This window comes from Centrocercus urophasianus, unplaced genomic scaffold (assembly GCF_019232065.1).
Source record: "Centrocercus urophasianus isolate 14NV4802_14NV808 unplaced genomic scaffold, USGS_Curo_1.0 seq_10, whole genome shotgun sequence".
NCBI lineage: Eukaryota > Metazoa > Chordata > Aves > Galliformes > Phasianidae > Centrocercus > Centrocercus urophasianus.
Genome location: NW_024884142.1, coordinates 34448863 through 34470890, shown reverse-complemented (window position 1 = coordinate 34470890; position 22028 = coordinate 34448863). Strand labels below are relative to the sequence as shown.

At 33.1% G+C, this 22028-nt stretch overlaps 1 protein-coding gene across 1 annotated transcript in view; it reads right to left on the bottom strand.

The window, feature by feature from the left end:
* Window positions 1–22028, bottom strand: part of GRIK2 (glutamate ionotropic receptor kainate type subunit 2) — a 343946-nt gene that overhangs the window by 61151 nt on the left and 260767 nt on the right. Inside the window, exon 13 of the mRNA XM_042814253.1 lies at window positions 19901–20118. Coding sequence (XP_042670187.1) covers window positions 19901–20118 — 218 coding nt within the window. The remainder of the gene's footprint in view (window positions 1–19900; window positions 20119–22028) is intronic.

Here is a 22028-nt window from a genome sequence, read left to right as displayed (position 1 = left end):
ATATCAAGATGTAAGAAAGAATGATAACTTGCTATTCTGTTGTCTGGAAACAACAGAAGGAACAGATTTGGTTGTGAGAAAGTTATTTGGAGGTCAGAGCACATGTCAAGCTATGTGTCAACGTCTGATAAAATTCATGTAATAAAATTAATTCAAATACTAGATGTGAACCATGGCTGTTTAGACCATAAGGAAATAACTTAAAACAAGAGGACTACATGATTAATGACAGAAGAGTCAGCTTAAGCAAATAAAGGCCCCAGGGCTAGGTCGAGTTTTACTTAATAATCTCATTGTTGTGTAGAAATGACTCAAAGGGATCACAGAGATTATAAATACATGGAAGGAAAAAAAGAAAAAAAAATTACATTCAGTTTGACAGTACCTAATTTAAAGATAAATTACACAAGGAATTAAAAATAAATAAATAAATAAATCCCACTCCTAAAGATCAGGCCTGAAACCTAATAATCACAAAAGTGCATTCTCTCTTTCACTCCTGATCTATAAAAGGAATTGTACTCTTCTGAACCAAAAATCCCTAATAAGTGCTTACCTCTCTGCTACCTGTGATAAATATCAATGCTAGGCAGATGGAAAGATATAAACATAGATGTTACAGCTCTATAATAACGTCCCAAGATGGAGGAGTCATGCTGTTGGGGAGGAATCAACATTACGGACATGTTGTAGCAGTTTTACCAACTGTGATTTATAAATGATGATAAGCTTATTTATTTAACTAGCTCCTATCACCAGTCGGACTTAAAAATAACAAGGAAATAGAAAAAGATAAGGATGTTTTCAAAAATAATAAGATAACATGTGTAAAATTCTCTGAGAACGTTGTAAACAGTGCAATTATTAATAATTCTTACATATTCAACATTTGATAAGAGTAACTTAAAAAAAAAAGGTTCAGAAATCCAATAAACTTTAGGGCCGCATATCTGAATCTGAGACATTCTTCCTTATTTTCCAGGAAAAAAAAAAAAGGTAATTGATCCTAAGAAATCAATTTTTTTTTGTTGTTAAAGAAGCAGAAGTAAATAGAACACATAAAATAACAATTTAGTGTTCCTGATTTTAAGGAAGTTATTAAAGAAACTAAGTTCTAATATGGTGCAATTATGTGTGTTTTTCAGGATTAAAAACAAAGAAATCAGCTATATTATACTTTTCAGTTTGAAACTGTAAGAAGAAACATCTCCATTTAAATAATAAACCATAAATTATATTTTAAAAGAAACACTATGGTCTATCGAGAAAAATATACCATCTTAAATATGTCTTTAGAAAAGAAAAGCAGACAGGAAATCAAAGCATCTAAGGAGGGCATTATTAAACAAAGCAATAAACAGATGGGATGATAGCTCTCTTTTTGCTTGAAACCTCTCATATTTACCACCGTAGCATCTAACTTGTTCTTCAGTTTTCATATTTTTTTAAATGGAATTGATTTTCATTAATCTTTTTCTTGCATTTTAGAAGGAAAAAAAAAAGGCTCTGCAGCCTGAGAATTCCTCCATTAATTTGAATACTAAACCTTAGTGCGGACTTGCCATATGTTCACATGAAGGTTTCCTTAAAGAAAACCTAAGGTAAATAGGGTTGTAACCTATAGGTAATTTAACCAGAGTAGCAGAGATAAAATTTCAAACAGCATAGATATCTGGAGGATTAAGACTCAAAAAAACTTTACAGCAGTGTTTCAGGTAGCTATTTCTGTGAACTGGAGTTTGCATGAAAGATTCATTTTTTTCCCCAAAAATAAACTTTTTTCAACTTAAAAAAAAAAAAAAGGCAAGGCAAGGCGAAAAAAAATTACAATGGGAAGACAAGAGAAAGTAAAGTACATTGATTTATAAAAGCGACTTCTCTGGCAAAAAAAAGGTTGTTGTTTTTTTTAATTTGGATTTTGATATTTTTAAATTTTGGTGGGGCAACTTGCAATATTAAGAAATTCCTACGCTCATTTCCTTTAAATCTGGTGGTGTTTTATGGAATAAAAAAGACTTCACGAACATAAATCTGCATGTTTTAAGTTACGCTTAGTGGATAGATTCCAGCTTTATTATGAACTTTGAAAAAAGTTCACGTCAGATTTTCTGTTCATAATTCCTATCTTCTTTTTTGTTGTTGTTGTTGTTGTTGTTGTTGTTGTTGTTGTTGTTCAATGGTATGTTTTTTTTGTTTTTTTTTGTTTTTTCCTGTAGTCTTCGACAAAAGATTCTGTTCCTTTAATAAAACAGCTTTATCTTTTTTTTTTTCTTTTTTCTTTTTCTTATATTGAACATGCATAAGCTTCATCACGTTAACACAAAGCCGAGAAAGCAACCAGAAGAGCTGGAGGGAAGCAAGCTGTTAAGGCCCCAGATGGCCCATACAGGAAAAGAGATTTCCATGACAGGAAGATGTTTGGACATGTGAAAGATGAACAGCTTTGTTACAGAAAATGTACCAAATCATCATGTAAGCATGTGGGATTCTACTGCAAAGGGAAAGTCTTATCACCACATGAAAATTACATTCACTGATACTTCAGAGCATCTACTATCTTTTATCATCTCATCACATAAACAGCAGGGACTCCATTCAGGACTTGTGCCTTTTATGACACAGCAGCATGTAGTTAATTTCAACAGATTTTAAATATTTGAATTGTGCTATCACTTTTATGAACAGCCACACTAAAACAATTCCTTGAATAATAGAGACAAACGAATGTAAAACTTTTTTTCTTTTTTAAAAAAGCAAATTAACCACAGGAGCTATTATTACTAATGCAATGTTTAGCTGATAACTCAGTTGCAAGTCTCTAAAACAATCATAGAAATAAACATGGCAGAATCGTATTGTAACCAGAGCAGAGAGCTCAAGATACTGCTTTCTGGAGAAAGGGCATTATTGTAGGATTTTTAAAAATTATTTCCTGTATAGTTACAATTTAAAACACAATTACTTACGATTAGCTCTAATCTATGAATTCACTTTTCAGAATGTTCCAAGAGACAAAGCTGACCTGGACAGACTGAGACTATAAAGACAACCAGAAGACAGAGCTGTATGTTGGGAAATCCAAAAAGAATGGTATGGTTCAATAGTTGCCAGAAAGGAACAAGGGGAGGAAATCTAGCTCAGTAGCTATTCTAGCATTATTGTTGACCACAGAATACATAATTTAGTAGTAACCATTTTGACAGAAGAGATCTCTAGCTTAAATAGAAATCTGATAACTGCGTATAGAAATCTACAACTACAAATCATAGAATCATAGAATCATAAAATGGCCTGGGTTGAAAAGGACCATAATGATCATCTCATTTCAATCCTCCTGTTATGTGCAGGGTTGCCAACCACAAGACCAGGCTGCCCACACATCCAGCTAGCCTTGAATGGATCCAGGGATGGAGCATCCATAACCTCCTTGGGCAACCTGTTCTAGTGCATCACTACGCTCTGTGTGAAAATCTTCCTCCTAATATCTAACCTAAACCTCCCATCTTAATTTAAAACCATTGCCTCTTGTTCTATCAATTAGTGCTCTGATCTAAATACCCATTTAGTTAGCTGGAAACTCAGCATAGTTCACAGGGACTAGTTACATGTGACACAAGTACAAAGTTTAGAACTTAAAAAAAAGGCAGCAAAAGTAAGCATTATCCTTATAAATGTATTGAATTTTTATCTGATACAATTGCTTACGTAATTCATGGCATTATGCAGAAATATTTCTTATTAAATTTAGCACTAAGATAAAAATTTGTCCTAGAACAACTACAAAACCAGGTTCTTCTGATAAACAGTTTTGTTCATGGAATATAGTTGCATTCATGTATTAAGTTTCTTTCACATGAGCTATGAACAACTCTGTTTTTCTTGATATTTTACTACATCACAAAGATGTAGTTCTCAGAAAAAAAGTAGTTTAACATAATTCTTTAAATTTTATTGTTTTCATAGTAATTAAAAATGCAGAAAGCTGTCAGGAGGTCTAGAATAAAGAATAGTATAGTCTGTATAGTTTAATTAACTTATTTGCAATACTTAATAAAAAAGATACCAATCTATAGTGATAATAAAATTTGCCACTAATCTTGACCTACAGAGATTCTTTTTTTTTTTTGCTATAGCTTTGAAAATGTTAATTATAATGAGATTAACACAAAGAGTTGGAAAATGAGCTCCATATTACATGTATTCACACTATATTTTCCTACACTGAAAACTAGAATGCTCAGTGCTTTTTAAAAAGATGGATAAGTGAACTGAGATAAACTGAAATGAACCAAAAATATATTTTTCAGCAGAGAGTGGGGGGTATGGTGTCAAAACAACTCTAAAACAATCTCGATTAAGGAAGCAGATTTTAGGGCAGCTGAGTATCTGTCAGAGTTCTCACTTAAATGTAAGGAGACAAGTCCTTTAATCACAGTGCACACGGGCAGTGTGGGTGGTTGAAATGGTGTGTCAGTGCAGAAGTGTAACACAGCAAGCAGAAGAGGAGGTTGTCCATGCCCACCCAGAAGAAGGATGCAGATTTAGCATCCATTTTTTCAGTGCGGATAAATAAAATTATTTTGTCCATTATTAGTGCAGATTTACTACCTAAAGTTAAACCGAATAAAGTCTAGGTTATAAATGACTTTACATATTAGATACCATTCTAAATTTTATTGCTAGATCTACTGTACTTTCTTTGACAAAATGTTTGAAATCAGCAAAGATAGAAAGATATAGATCATATTTTTAAGATGATTTTGGTTGTATTATTGCAGGTGAAAAACTTTTGGTGCTGGGCTACTGCATGACAGGGATGTCTTGACTTGAAGGCCAAAGGGAAAATAATTTTCTCTTGTCACCAAACATCTGTAAGCACTGAGGGCAGAAGCAACTTGCTTATACACATCCTTACACAGCATTCTAAGAAGAAAAAGTAGTCTTGACAGATTTCATGTGGTGCTCACTTAAGCTCTTAATGTCAGGTCTATATTCCATGTTGTGATCTTTAGAGGCATGGGAAGCTGAAGCACTGCAGAGTACTCAGCAAATCAAATTTCATTCTGGTACAAAATATCTAACCTGTCAGAACAATTTTTGCTTTGGTGCATGCTTTTAGTGCATTCATTTGTCATAGAATTCTGCATTGAGGTCATAGAATCATGCGTTTTTTTCATCAGTACAAACAGAATGCAAGAACCATGGACAATTCATTTTCAAAATCATGCTGCACTTCAGTGAGAAAAGTGCTTTTAGAAAATCAATGCTGACTCCTCCTCCACACTTCCAAAAATATGTATTATGGTCTAAGTAATAACGAAGCCAACAAAGGACAAAACTTCCAATGTTGGTATTTTAATGTAAAGACAGATAAAGTGAGAAAATTACTTCTGAGTTTTATAGGAAACATGTATTCATCCCTGCAACTAGAAGTAGTTTTATATAAAGACACATGCATGATTAAGGAGTTTGGCTTTATTCTAAGACAAAGAGAAAAAAAAAAAAAAAAGTGAAAAAGCATTAATCAAGCACAGAAAATCTCAAATTTAACTTCTTTAAAATCAAATATCTCACAAGTTTTGCAAAGTGAGTGAACAAAATCATCCATCAATGAATACTTTTATTCTTGTATTCTATCCTCACTAGCACCTGCTCCTTTTTATAGCTTGCTCAGAAAACCATCCAATTGCTATCAGCAACTGTTAGCTCTCATAGTGACAAACACTATCTGTTATACACTGACTTGCCAACTCAACATCAATTTGTTTACTGACTCTCTTTTTGGTATTCCCTGTAGAACAATCTCACTGAAAGGTATCCACTTGATTGATGTAGTGAAACTCAGCTTTTCAGTAACATTTCCTGTGTGGACAAGCATTTAAAAGATGTATATACTGTCCTGACAAAGAAGTAAGCAAATATCCAAGCTTTCCACAAAATAAGGAACTTTCTGAACAATAAATGTGAATACCCCAGAGAAATTAATGTGTGTTCTTTGTTCCCTATGCACATGATTCAAAACCAGCATTTACATTCATCTACAATACAGCGATCATCCAGGAGCCAATTCTTGTCCAAGACTTATTGCACTGGATCTGCTCTATTCAGAAAAAGAAGAAATTGCAAGAATGCATTTTAAAATTAATAAAATCCTGACTACTTAGTGCAATTCTCCTGAGGGATATATCTATGTTAACTTTTTAGCTGTTGTTAAAGTGTCTCTCTCAGAAGTGGAACCACGAAACCTGACACATTCTAATTTTCTGAAAGCTTGATAGGATAAGCTAAATACTAAGATATATTGTTAGTATAGATGAAGTGTAATGGAGCACTTTCCCATAGTAAAGTCTTACACCCATATTCTTTGATATCAACTAACCTATTCTTTGTTGTCACTAGCATTCATATCTGCCATTTCCCTATTGATTACTACAATTTTGCAGACTGCTGGATGAAGCAGTTCAATTCAATTACACCACTTCCTCTTCAGGAAAAGAGTGCAGTAAAATAGCAGTGTGCTATAAGTTATAGACCTTCAGGAGAAAGGCTGTGTGCAAATTTTAAAAACATACGTCATCATTTACATGTATGCATGTAAAGTTTGTTCCTTTTATACTGTAAAATTATGAAAAGTAGATCTGGTACTGAATTTTTAAGCAAATGAGGAGTCCTTCTGCATCCTACTTAAAAAATCCATCTCAAAATACATACATGATGTTCACTATGGAAATAAGCTTGAAATTTTTTATAGATTGAGATATCATTCAAACATAAATTTACAAATCAGTAATTCTCATTAGAGAATATCAGAACAAAGAGTATGTTAGTTTTGCTGTCACTGAATGCAAAGACATCAAAGATTAATTTTTTTCGAGTAGAATGAAGTAATTTCTTCTTTGATCCATATTACATTAATGAAAAATTTCATTTGAAATTAGAATGGTAAATGATGTCAATCATCCAATATACTTCATAACACTGTAGGAAACAACAGCTTGACAAAATGGAAAAAGGCACTGCATGTTTAAAGATCAAATATAACACTTTGGTTACAGACAAAAACAGACTGAAAGTGTAAAATCATTGATGTGTTATTTTCATTTGACTTTGACTTTTCTCTAGTCCAAGCCTAGTAAACTTTGCTTTAATAGACACAAATTGTTTTTTGCAGAGTCTTACCTGGAACTGACTTCTTTTTCTCTCTTTTGTGTCTTTAGATCTAGATTCAAAAAATCACTTAAACACCTAATTCATACTGAGATCAAAAGGAACTTATTAATAAAAATAACCAGTAAGATATAGGAAATAGTTCCATCTTTAGATTTTCAAGTTTTACAAATAGTTTAACAGACAAAAACTGACCTGCATTAAGTAAAAACATTATAACTAAGAAGGAAACAAAAATTAATTTAAGAATTTAAGACAAGGTCAGAAAGAAAAAAGTATTTGTCTTTTCCACAAATTTCTGAACCAGACATTATTCTGGCAACATTTCAGCAATAATACTGTAGATTCTCCCCAAGTTATATACAAATTAAGACTATGAGTCATCTGCTACACTCAACAAAAAGGTCCAGGAAACAAGACTGTATTTATGCATACCATCTGTTAGCATGCAGCCTGGAATTGTTTTGGCCTGTCCTAAGAAATCACCTCCCAAATTATACATGGTCTGTGCCTAAGATGATTTAGACCATAGCTCAGGAGAGGCCAAGTGCATGCCAAGATTGTTCCTAACATGTTCTGTCATGTTTGTGAATGATCGTCCAGTTTTGCAGGAAGAGTCCAGTCCTGTGAATTTGTGTTTAAAATGGTCCTAAACTGTTTTTTATAATATTTACTACTATAAATATAGACTGTATATAAATATTTAGATATAATATATATACACACATATATCTATATGTATATATATAGTATATACTATAAATGTAAACTGTAAGAGTTCAAAACAGACACATATAATGGATATGGAGCAATATACTCAGGAAAGATTTCTCTATGTAATTTGCATTACTGTTGAATAAAGTCTTTTTATATATTTCATATCAGTCTCTAAGCAATGAACTTAAAAACTATTACTTCATAATACTGGGTCAAAAATTACGAATTTTTTAAACATTTTTTAAGATACTGTTAACCAAGTACCCTTGCTTTAAACATTTCTTCTAAATGCTTCAGGTGCTGCAATAATAGTCGTAACTTAAATCAATATCACAGTTTTGTAAATCCACATTCTTTTTAGAAGATGACAGCATAAAGATGTTTGGATCCTGAAGTTGTTATAGGAATGCGAATTTGGAAATATCCTCGGATATATCCTCAGCTTTTTCAGTGTTTCTTTATTAACATCTATTCAACTTTATTAGTTTAGTTGACCAATTTGCTGAACTGTATACTTCAATTTTAAGCTTCCATGAAAATTCTGGCATCTAAAAATGTCAAGTTTACCACAAACTTCCAACAAATTATGCAAAGAATGCAAACACATTGGTGGTGTATGCATCAAAAGCCTGCACCTGTCACCCTAATTTAATTTAAAAACTGTAATTGGAATCACAAAATTTGAAAAAAAAGAATAAATACAAGTTTTGCAACAGACAACACAGCAACATCTGCCCTACTTGTGGAATAAAATGTACTCAATCTCTTATAGAATTGAGAATAAGGAGTACTGCTAGCAAAGCAAAATAGTGTATTATGTTTGTTGACTGTTAATTTTACTTTTATTTTTTGAAATCAAGCTTTCACAATCACCAGCTTAATTTTTACAATACTGATTTTTGCTGTGAACAACCAGTTCAGTCTTTCTAAACATTACATTTACAAAGACCATTGAGCTATTTTGGCCACAGTACAACTCACACTTGCAAGCCAAAATGTGAACCTTTTCTATGATGATAGATGAATGAATATTTATGATTTGAAAGAGATTTTTCTGTTTTATTTTTGTATTCATCTTAATGCCAATATATATGAAAAGAAACTCTTCATATCATTTCACCCAATCATCTAAAATAAGACAAGAATTCCCCACAGTGTTAGTTAAGGCAGTTAGTTTTATCATGAGATTTGAAGTATTTGCATTATTCTAATTTGCATATCTAGATAATTTTTAATTGCAGTCATGCTGAAGTTTATACACTGAAGAAAATTGTCTTGCGCTTATACAGTAACCAGAAATTGTACCAAGGTTCATTTTACATACTTACAGCTGCTAAGCATCCAGAACAAGGTACCCATGCAGCCTTCCCTGTGGTCAATGGGAAAAAATCTGGAACTCTTCAGGACACTGTCCATCTAGGACAGTTACTTAAGGTAGTCTGGAAGATCAACTTCGTAGTATGTTTTAGCTTTTTTTTTTCCAGTCCCAAACAAAAGAGAGGCTAAATGACTAACTGAAAAGAGAGAAGATATCTACATTTTGGAGTGAGGAGAAGCCTGCCCTATATATTTCTTTGTCATAGTTATTTTCATTTTACGATGCCAGGCTTTGTTTTACAAGTCTTACATCTATGAAAGAATAATAAAAACCTTTTGCTATACATTTTACTTATGTAGTGAAACTAGCTACATTAGTAGTTGACAATGCTATTAAAATAGTTCTTGTGTAATGCAATCTTGTGTAAGAAAATTTAATATTGAAATTTAATACGCAGTAACAAGAGGCTTTTAATGCTTCCATCACTTAATTTCCATAAATGTAAAGATAAAAACTATTATCTCAAACCATATTGTATTACAGCCCCAATCTCTGTAGGCTCTGATAAGTTTACCGCAAGATTTTTTTTACTAAAAGTTACAAATTCAATATAACAAAATAATTCTTTATTTATAAAAGGAAAATTGAAAATCTGAAGATCAGACCAAGAGTCTTGATAGTTTACAGTGTTAATAAATCAATTTAGAGTATTTACAAATTAAGATCTATCTTGTAAATAAACCTAGCAACATATTATTAGCTGAATAGGAATGAAAAAGAAAAGGCCTCAATATTGTTTATGAGATATGACTTATAGATTTCCTTTAATCCTCCTTTCAGTTTTGATTATTTGATTTAAAAAGCCAGTCACAGACAGCATGAAATCATCTTCATCAAATCATCATGAAGAGATAGGTGTACAAAAAAAAAAAAACAACAAACAACCTTAATTTCATTCAATGAATGAAAAAGCACTTGAACAGTAACTACTTAGATAGAAAGAATTTCAAGCATTAAAGAAATTATACTCAGACCTCCTCTGTCAGGTAAAGTAAAAGAAGTACTAGGTAGTCTTCCAAATACATGACAGAAAATATCTGATGTTAGTGATCCTTCCTTATAAATCTTCCTTTAGAGATATGTCTTTCTTTTTTAGAAAGTGAAACTGTATTACAGTACATGAAGTTTCAAGCAGATGTGTCATAAAGAAATATTTTAAGAATTTTTGCATATTCCTTGCACAAGGAAGTTAAACATCTCCAGAGTAAAAAATTAATAAATATAAAAAATACTTAAAAAAAAAAAAAAAAAAAAACAAAAAAAAAAAAGAAAAAAAAAAGTGAGAGGTAGAGGTGAGGAGATAGTAAAAGCAAAAGAAAGAAGGGAATAACAGTTTCTGTCTTACTATTGGCCTTCTGTTGAACAAGAGTCAGAATTCTTCAAAGATCAAGAAAGCCAAGTCTTCATAGGTCTTCAGGGTATTTTCTGTATTTTATTGATCATTGAGGGGAATCAGATTTCAATTCTCAAATGAAAAGAGACTATTCAGCTACAAATCTTTCAAGACAAGCAATACAAAATCCTTTGATAATTTTCAAAATGCTTAGTTTCTCACCAGAATAATAATTTGCTAGAAGTGTGTATTAATATAATTAAAGCTGTCATGCTCATCTCTAATCACAGTGATTGACAATAAAATTCACCTTATCTGGACTTTGGTTTCCAATTACATTCGAATATCTATTCTGAAAATGTAAGCCAGTGGCAGCATAAATGAACATATTACTTATCTTCATCATCATTCATATGAATGACTTCTGATTTTGGCTTTATAGTATCTTGTATGATGCTGTGTTTTGGACTCATAATGAAAATAGTATTGATAATGCATCAATATTTGGTTGTTGCAGAACAGGGTTTATGCAAAATAAAGGAAGTGAAAATGGTGAGCAAATTAAAAGACTGCATACTATATCTGAACTAAAAAAAGAACAAACTAAGAAATACATTGCTTCTTTTTGATCCAAAATATGAATGGACAGATTACTAGGCTACCATGATCACATATATCATGACTTCATATAATTTTTGTAAATATCCAAAATCTGTATTGTACAGATTAAGAATATTGAATACATTAAATACACATTGATTTAATATGTGAATACTGAAAAATGTTTAAAAGGCATCCATATCAAATGTAGCTTATGTAATTATAACCATAGGTGCATTGCAAGAATAGTTTAAGTGATCTTGACAAGCATTCTGTTCAAAACAGTGAAAAATCTGGAGAAGAAATTCATCAGTATAAATAGGACTCTAAGTGATGTCCAGGGCGATTCTGGCACTGGAAATATTTCTCATACACAAGGCAATGCTAATGCAGTTGGACAATAGCACAATAGTATCATATATAAACTGACAAGGTGGAACTGAGAGTTCACCTCTGGTAACGAATAGAGGTTTTCGGGCTGCTTCAGCAGGCAGGAACTAACACCGATGGTTGCTCATATGGCAGGATCTCACACAAGACTGGCTAAACTGAGAAACAGTTCACTCTGGTGAACGGTTTTAGAATCACATTCCTAGAATGAATCATAGATCAAATCTGCAAACTTTAACAGCTACTTAGTGATAGATTTATTTGGTTTGAAGAGCAAGACTACGTACTTTTTTTCAGGCTAAGACAGTTAAAAGTGTTCTCAGATGTATTCTCAATTTTCTAAACAAATTCTAACTCTGAAATCTGTCTTTTAAAGAGAATTTTTGAAGAATGTTTGGAATTAAAGGATCAGCTACAGTGCAGTCTAAGGGTATGATCTGAGGACAGGCACAAAGAGAAAAAAACTGAAAAGGGATGTGAAATGGCAAGTATTCTTGCCCTGCCCCCTGGGAAAAAGCAGCAGAAGGAAAGAAACATGCTAAAGCAAGGTAGCAATTAGGTTATCTGTTTTCAAGAAGGAAAAAGCCTAAACTTAGGATCAGAACCAAGCATTAAGACACTCTCTTACAACTGATCCTGTCAGTGCCATTACAGTCCCAGAAGAGGGCAGAAAATGAAGCCTGTCAAGTACATAGAAAGAAATAAAACATCTAAAGTTATTCTACAGTAGTACATAAAGACAACTTACACTCTAGATGTTGATACCTTTAATTATGTGATGTAATCACATTGCCGTTGATTTTTTTAACCACACACCTCAAAACTTCCAGGCAACACAAATCACTTCCCAAAAGGTGTTGACTTACAGGAGCTGTCATGTTAGTGTGCTGTAAGATCACCCTACTGCAGAACAGGACACTGTGCTCTTCACACATTGGTTCTAGCATTTAGCATCGACAGAAGTTATCCTCACAACTAAAAGTATTGAGTACTGATTCAAAGGGAAAAATCCCTACTTTTCTTGTTTTCAGTGGCATCAGTATATATTTTCCAAAGTGGAATGAGTTTCTCTTGACTACAAAGTGAGTTTTCAAATCTCAAGATCATGACATTTCTCTAAATGAAGTACGTTTAATAAAATGTTTGCCTTTTAAAGGTAATAAATCTTAACACAATTCAGAATTTACAATGTCCTCTGAATAATATTTGTTTATCATTATGATTGACTTTCTAAGAATTAGTGTGTAGTTGGTCTTTTTCTTTCTTTCTTTTTTTTTTTCTCCTGGGCTCCTATTTCTTGTGTCCTATGTTTCTATTCAGTTGGAATTTAGATCTTGCTAGATCTAAAATACCTTACAAACTGAGAATGATCAGTATTATTCAGCTAAACACCATGATTTGTCTACAGTATGGATCATATTATGCATATTTTTTGAGAAAATGCTGAAAAGCATTTGTATGTGCCTCACTGGTTTCTAAGAGCTGTAGCTGGAGACAAGTGTAAATGATAAATATGAATCTTGTGATTTCAGAACATAGATCTTTATGAATACGATATGTTGTCCAGCAACTCACTGAGGATACTTGCTGTCTGCATACAGTGCATAAGGCAGCATAAACCTTTGCTGAACTGAAGAGCTAGCTAGTTCCTATTTTAATCTTTCTTAGTCCATAGAGCAGGAGCAAGGCAAAAATGTACAGGGAATAAGAATAGGAAAAGGAGAAAGGCAAGGGGAGAGACAAGAACATGGACAAAGGCAATGGTGGGAAGGTAGTGGCATTCTTTCGCTTCTGCTCTAACAGAAAACAGGCAGCCAAACATATGATCTTACTTATTGCAGAAACATTAACAACCCCACAGCTAGGGAAAATGTCAAGACAGCACAAAAAATTCGAATCACCTTCTCCCAGTACCTAGACAGTTTTGTTGGAAGGAGTTCCTTTATATGAATTACTTCTCCTTTCTTTCCCCAGGCTCCAAAGAAAGACCATTCAACTCAAAGAAATTAGTGGTATGAAAATCTGACTGTCAGAGTTCAAATGCACTGCTGCTCTTATGGTCTGTCCTAAGGTACCATCTAACTTACCTAGCTTCCTTGATCTTATGAAGAATTCAGTGAGACACAGGTGTTTTGAGGTCTCTGAAAAAAGCCTCTGTCTCATTCTCACAGACTCAGTCATTGCAGATTTTGTTCTTATTAGTGTCTGGAGTGACCACAGACCTTGCTTTACAGGTTTTCACCATCGGCTGATTTTTTATTTTTTTTTTTCACAAAGAAGTAGTGGCTAACTGAAGAAGTGTTCCAATAAAGAGGGAATAATCATAGGAAAAGGAGAATTCATTTCAACCATATATGTTTCTAGTAAATATGTCCAAAATATGATAGCAGAAGAGAAAAAAAAAGACACGATACTTGTACCCAATTCCATTCTTGCACAATGTGTTTTCATGCATAAGAACAAATCTGCATGCTTTACATTAAAATGTGGCTTTAGAGAAAAGTGAAACTATTTTAAAGCAAACTGAATGATTATCTGTGGTATCTGCTACCAATTATTTTTTATCCATTGTCCAGAGTGACACATAAAGGCTGAGGCTCAAAAAGTTTTTTTCATTCATCACTGTCAGCCAATAGATATTTGAAAAGCTCAGAAGTGGTATTCTTTCATCTCTGACTAGCAGCAATTCCACAGAATGATTGACATGCACTGTTAAACTTGATAATATATTATTTGCAATATTCAACTAAAAGTTCTGTGTGTGCATACTTCAAAGTGTCCACATATGCATGCTTATTTGTTAAACAGAAAAACAACATTTGCCTATTGTAATGTTCAAACAGGTTTAAAAAAACAACTGAGGCTATACTGGCTTCATGCATAGCACTGCCAATGTCATTATATATGAACGGCATTCATGCCTTTATTTTTTCTGCTATCCTTTCATTAATTTCACAGGTTATCTGTCACTTGTACTTCAGATGTAAGCAGTGTGAAAATTTCCCCACAACCTCATCTTTCAGTCTTTACAGACTATTTGGGAGAATTTGCAATGCTAGCAAAAACCAGATCTTCGTTCTATTTAACAGAGGAGAATTTGGAAGAGGAAGGTAGGTCCTTAGCTCCTAACTATTGTCCCCAAATATTTCCCTAGGGAGGTGGTAAAAAAATGGCTAGGGCAAAAAGCAGAAAAAAGCTTGACAAGGATCAGCAGCGTGGATCTTTGTGGAGATGACACAGTGCAAGAAGTAATAGAGGATTCTGTAGATAAGCAGAGCTTAAGTATAAAAATGGGTTCTGAAGAAGAAAAGGAAAGAAACTGGGAAATGCAAATGACAAAAAATATAGGAGATTATACTAAGGTGCACAAGTTTGCTTTTCTAAATTAGTTCACTATCTGCCTTTCACCAAGTGATCATGAAAAATGTATATTCTGTTAGTGTTTCAGCTTCCTTATCAGTAAAACAAAGATTTAAAATAAATGACTCTCACAAGGAACTTTAATTCATGATGCAGAAGCAATGACATGAGCGAAATGCTACCAGGGAAAGAAGAATTACTTTGATTTTACTATTTATTATGTAAATGTTAATTAATCTTGGTTCAGAAAAGTTCCACTGTACATGGTGCTTTATAGAAACATAGAAAAAATTTGACACTGAGTGGTAGAGATTAAAAAGAAAAAGAGAGAAAAACAAAGATCCATAGCAACTTCACAAAAGTAATCATAAAATTGTAGACCAACATAAACATGTGCTGTTTCTTTTCTGTATGTGAATAGAGCTGAGGTACAAACAGAAGCAGGGTGGAATTCGCATTTTTCTTCTCACTATCAGAACTGTCAGTATAAAAGAAACAGACACTGTTTTTTTGAGAGGCTGAAGAGACCACGGAAAAACGAGGTAATGAAAAATCTGAACTTTTTTTTTAATCAAAGCGCAGCTACTATGAGAAAAGTATCTTTCATAAAAATAATAAGTTTTCATTTCATTCCAAAGAAGAAGGAAAGCAGGCTTCTGAAACATGCAAACTATCAACAGTCTACTTTCTAATTCCTATTTCCAAATCCTGGGAGCAACACAGGAACAGTCAAGACTCTTTTTCATTACCATTTTCAGGCTATAAGCATTTTGGAAAGCCTTGACACCAGCCGAAGTGGCCAAAAGAAAAGGGAAAAATGTAACTAAGAAAAATTCAGCAATCTGAGAAACATCAAAACATACATCAAGAGAGGAAAGAATCAGCTTAGCTGCAGATAGAATTTGCTTTCACATTTCCTTCTTTACAATTCTTGAATAATGCTAAGGTCTTTTTTATTGTTTCCCAATGAAATATCCAGTCAGAAATATCCAGCTTTGTATAACTAATTCCTTTCTACACCAGATTAGATAGCACTGTAAATTTCTTCCCCTTTCTGACTTCCTAAAGAAGTTGTAATATCACATTTCTGAGAACATGAGGAGCCAGATGATGATCTGAAGGACCTAATCAGCCTCAAAAGACACCATCCTCCTTTTTCATCAAAGGTATTTCTCAGGGATGTTTCATTCACAAGAGTAGCAGCATTGCAGAACGACAGAAAGGTTTAGGTTGGAAAGGACTTCTAGAGGTCATCTTTGTCCAGCCTTCACACCCAAGCAGGGACACCTATAACCAGTTGCCTAGAACCAGGTCCAGACAGATTTTGAATGCCTCCATGAAGGGAAACTCTGCAAGGTCTCTCAGAAACCTCATATCAGTACAAACATAAGAGTATGTTATGCCCTAGTGCTCTCTAAGATTGTAATGTTAGCAAGCAGTTATTTTATTTTTCCTGATTCTCATTTATGTTCTCCTTCAAAAAATATTCTTTGGCTTTAGCGTCAGACAGCCTTGGCCAGGTTCCAAAGTTTTTTTAAAGAAAAAATTAAATGGACTTCTATTTAGATAATTTATGCAGAAATTACTGTCAGTTTCATAGGCAGCTACTGATCCTCACTGTGACTGGAACTAATAACTATTACCAAGATATGATAATTTCATTTAACATTAGGAAACCATCTGGTGCCTTCATTTCATGTTGTAACACAATGACACTGTTTTGCTCAATCCAGTCTCATTATAAGAAGACAAAGCAGCTAAGGAAAAACATACACACAGATGATAAATTTATCTCCTCAGACACCTTTGGGCAACCCCTCCAGAAAATATACTCCCATAGATTTTTAAAGTAGGAGGGAACCACTGAAATCTAATCTGAGCTAACGATGGCTATGTATTTCATTGAATAGGCTCTAAAAAAAGCTTGGGCTATGCTATATGTATTCTCTTCAGAGTAGCTGATGGATGAATCCAGTCGACTACTGGATGAGTTCTACCAGGGTTTAATTACTGACAGTCTTAAAAACTTGCACTTTATTTTTGGTCTAAATCTGCCTAATTGTAGCTTTGAAACACTGGATCTTGTTATGGCTTTTTTTTTTTTTTTTTTTTTTTTTTTTTTTTTTTTTTTCTCCTGCTAGATTAAACAGTCATTTACCGTCAGAAGTCTCATTCTCTTTAAGGCACTTACAGAAGGTGAACAAGTCACTTCTTAACATTCTCTTCAGCAGATTAAATAGCACAATCATCTTTAGCCTTAAACTATAAAACTTTTCTTCCAGATCTACAGCTGTTCTTTGACTTTTTATGAATACCTTCTAATTTTAAACTTATTGTTGAAATGTGGTCACCAGAAAGGGACAAAATATTTCATTAATAGATTCCGTAATGTCATATACAAAGCAGTGTTTCTTCCTTCCCGATTCATTTGTTCATATAACAAACTAATATTTACTGTTTTAAGCCATCCTTCATCTGTTTGATAAAATAATCTGTTTGAAAAGCAATTTAAAACATTCTTATCCTAGTTTTCGTCCACAATGCAGGAAGAAATAGGCAACTGAAGCCTTTCTGTACTATCTATTTTTGGCGTCATTTCTGTACATTAAGACATTTTTCTGATTCATTTTTTATTTTTGTCTTCTTTGGTCATTTGCCTATTCTTCTTTTTTATAATAATTTTATAGTAGTACCTATGAACTGCTAGTAGTATCTAGTACTATCTTTTAAGGCAATTTCCCTTCAGACTTGTTTTCTTTTCTCCAAGTAAGAAAATCACATTCCTGAAGTAATTTGTGTATAGAAAATACAAATTTACTTTGCAAACACAACAGTATAGACAGAGTAGAACTACAGTATTTTGTTTTCTGATATTTAAACCTGCTCAAGTAAAACTACCTCATTTTACCAGAAAGCTTACTGGAACAGATAGACACTTTTCTACTGTAGAAATATTTAATTTAATTTGATTATATTCCTTATACAGTTAGCTCTAGTAAAAAGCATTTACATCAAGCATGCTCCAATTTCCACTTGGAAACTGTTTCAGACACTGAATGAATCAAATGAGATTGTATTTATTTCTCTTTTTTTGATGATTTCATGATTTCAGCATGATTTCATCTTATTGGCTGAAATACAAGAACAGTTGTGCCTACTTCTAATGCTTAAGTTTGGATACATTTTACTAGGTACAAAATTATACTAATTAATTTCCATACTTCTTAGATAAGATATTAAACTGATCAGTATTTGGAGTATTTGGAATGATTTATTTGCTAGCTGACCTTTCAGTGCATTTTTATCTTCCAAAATAATATCTACAACTTGTTCACACACAAAGTCTAAATATGTTTGTTCAGTAAAGTAACCTCAATTTGGCCTAAAGTTTATAAGCAGAATAAAATCCAAAGTTTTTTTTCTGGTTTCTCTTTCTCATTCATAATAAAGTAGAAGAATTCAGTATTAATAAAGCAATATTAAATAATGTGATCTAATGCCATTGCTCTGTTAAGTTCAGGGCATTTCAAAGACATAAATCTATGCACAATTCCTATTTTGATAGAATTCTCTCTCATTCACGACTACAATTTACAAGAAAAGCATAAAATATATCTAGCTAAATAAAAACAGAAGAAGAAAGAGAACAGTAAGAAAGAAACATGCAGAAAGAAAGTAGTATAGTGATATGTGGATGGAAAAACATACAAAGAAGAAAACATCATCTCTAAAAGAAAAGACAAATCACACACATTAAAAAAAAATGAAAAAGAATAAGACAGAAAGTTAAAGGTTAGAGGAAGGAAAACTAAGAGTTAGGAAGTTGCTTCTGGTAAAATTACTGCTGAAAAAAATTATTGGCAAGTTAAAATTGCTTTCTGATATTTTAGAGTCCACAGTTTCAGTCTCAGAAAGAACAAGTTCCAAGCCTTCTTCAGGACAAGAATGAAAATAAAACCCCATAGTATTTTCTGGTAATATACTTTGTGTCATCTATGTCCTGAGACTTAAATCATTTTCACACTTTAAAAAATCCAAGCTTATAAACTTTCTTTCAGTTATATTTCATTTAATTACTTGAAATATTTCCTGACATCTATAGACTTCTAATTGACTACTTACTTCTATTGACGTCCTCAGCTTCTTTTCTAAGAAGCATTCTGCGGAAAATACTGTGAACATTCCCAGTGCATGCTAAAAGTTAAGCAGCCTAAAACATTCTGATACACTGAAGTTGATTTTAATTTCCAAGCAAAAGACGAGAGATCTATATATGTATATATTTTTTAATAAAACAGTGAACCCTTGGATAGCCTGTAGGGTTATAACAATAAATAGCAACTTTTTAGACACCAGATATCTGAGAGAAAAAAAAAAAAAGAAAAAAAAAAGAAGCAAACATCTCTGAATCTGTTTACACACTCTTCAATTTCTGGGCCAGCTTATATTTTGTACCTTATTTTGCCTAGTTTCAAATGCCAGTGCAACAGTCACCTCAAAGCTTTAAATGAGAACATAGTGTCCATCAAAACAGAATACATTACCAAAGAGCCTTCAAAAGATTTTTCTTTATCCAGCTTCTTATATCCATAGAGAAGTCCAGTTGCTTGAGCAAAGACAAAATATGATGCTACTGAAATGATACTTCAAATCCTGTTCCAAAAAAACTCATTCTCACAGGAGAACTATCCAAGCAAAGTGTTCATGTTTGTTCACTTACTCTGTTACTATACATTAGATTCTTAAAGCAAAAATCATAAAAAAAAACTTGTTATTTTCCATGAGAGATTTTTCATTTGCTTCATTTGCTATCTTGTAAACCCTAAGAAAAGAGATTTTTAGTTGCTTTTTGCTTGCGGGGAAATAATTTCCTTTGCTAAACCTCAGCAGGCTTCACAGATCTTTCCTTCCACAGTTGTGATATGTTACCTTTTCAAACAGAATGTAAAGCTTACCTTAAAGAAAGTCATGGTTGCTCCATCTTCAACTGCCCCATACTCTATCTTTGTCTGCTTAGCCAAGTCATCAGCAGAATCAATAGGGGATTCCATACGTTCCACTGTCAGAAAGGCGGCTAGGTTAGCAGTGTACGAGGAAATGATGATAAGTGTGAAAAACCACCAAATGCCTCCCACTATCCTGGTGGAGAGGGCTTTGGGCATGAGCTCAGAACCTAATAAAAATCAGGGGAGAAAGGTGAAACCAGTGCACAGGAAACAATTAGTAAGTGTTCAACACTTTTTGCCACAGTGGGGAGATGGAATCACTGTGCAAAAAAAAAAAAAAATCTTCAAGCTATAGGCTCATGTGTACTACTTGTACAACCACACAACTGAAATGAAAAATAAGGACTGATTACACTTACAAAGACAGATTTTTTGGAGCTGTGGGTATTAAAGGATAGCAATGGGAGATTAAGTTATCAGTGTTTTAAAAAAATATTTTAAGAAAGAGTTACTTGAACTGGCTTTCCAGAAAAAAAAATCATGGCTGGACTAAGCCTCTAAATCATTATTATTATTGAAGCATACAGTTCTTTAACTTCAAGGCATAAAATAAGAATTTTTTAAATATTTTGTAAAATCTCTTGATTAAATTTAAAAAGTTTCTGATGAAAGGAACAGATACAAAAAAACTATTTCATATCTGAAACACGTAATATAAAATATAATATATATTATAAGCATAAAGGAATAATCAAATTTTTAGGTAAAAAGAAATATCTCCCATCTCTATAGTTAGCCACACAATTTCAGATAAACATCTATGCCATGTTTCTAATTTGATAGAGCAGCAATTAAAATACTAGACTGCTATGCATAAACTAGATAGATAGATAGATAGATAGACTATAATGCATTGCTGGAGTTGCCTGCTCATGGCACTAAAGAATGGAGGGGACTACAAACACTGCATAGTAATTGGCATAATTAATAAAGTTAATTTAGAGTCTGATGAGAAAAACTGAAGCACATATACTTTTGTGCATAATTACTAAAAATAGGAAAAATAAAATTTAATGTAATTAACAACCACAAGAATTTATTAATAATGAGTATGTATGGATTTCTGTCCATAACTTTATAATTAAATGAAATGAAATTTCTAATGTTGAATAAATAATTTCAAGCTTCACTGAAAGAACATTATAATTTTTTTAAATATATGTAAAGTTGCTTTAAGAAAAACGATTTTACCATATCCACTACATCACTGTATCAAAGCAATCCATTTTTGTTAATTGGTCAATGTTTGTTTCTAGATCTCCTGGGTAAAATGGAATGAAGGCAAGATGGACTATTTTATTCCTGTTAAATTTTACTGTTCATATTGAAACATTTAAGGAACTGGTCCAGCAAGGTAACACATCTTCATATAAATGAAAGATTATGCCAAACTTTCAACGTGAATGCCAAAAAAAGAATAAAACAAAGGGGGAAAAAAAAAGGGTGGGGAGGGAGGGAGAGGGGAAGAAAACCAAAGGAAAGAAAAAAAGAAGTGGTATCATAACTGGACTACTGTACTCAAAAACAGCCCATCTTACCCTGCAGTTCATCTTACCCTTGCTGTTTCAAACAAAAAAAGCTGACAGACTTGGACATGACAGCCAACTCCAGCTCCAGACTCTGCCTAGAATTCTGCAAGGAAAAAAGTAGAAAAGTACCTTTCTGATGTAGTTGCTCCTAGGCCCTGCCAGTCAGACACTTGCACACCATAACACTAACAGAGTTCCCAATATGCCCACCATCACCAACCATTTTTTAATTGTTTCATTAAAAATAACACCAGTAAAGTTGGATAAGACTGGGAAGAAAAGAAGAGTGGAAATGTTTGCCGCAGTTGCCCCAATTACCACAAGTTCGTACCAAGGACTGAAACCGAGTGCCACCTAGGCCCACAAAACAGAGCCTGGTTAGGGGCTGACTGTCATGTACCCAAGGTAACGTCATGTCCAGCACTATATCCCACAGTTTCCTGGGAGCGAGCGGTGTCAGCAAGACATGTATGAGTTCCCTCTATCATGTATCCTCCAGCACTAAGCAAATGTTTTGCAAAGAAAGAGCGCTTTATAAGTTAATATGA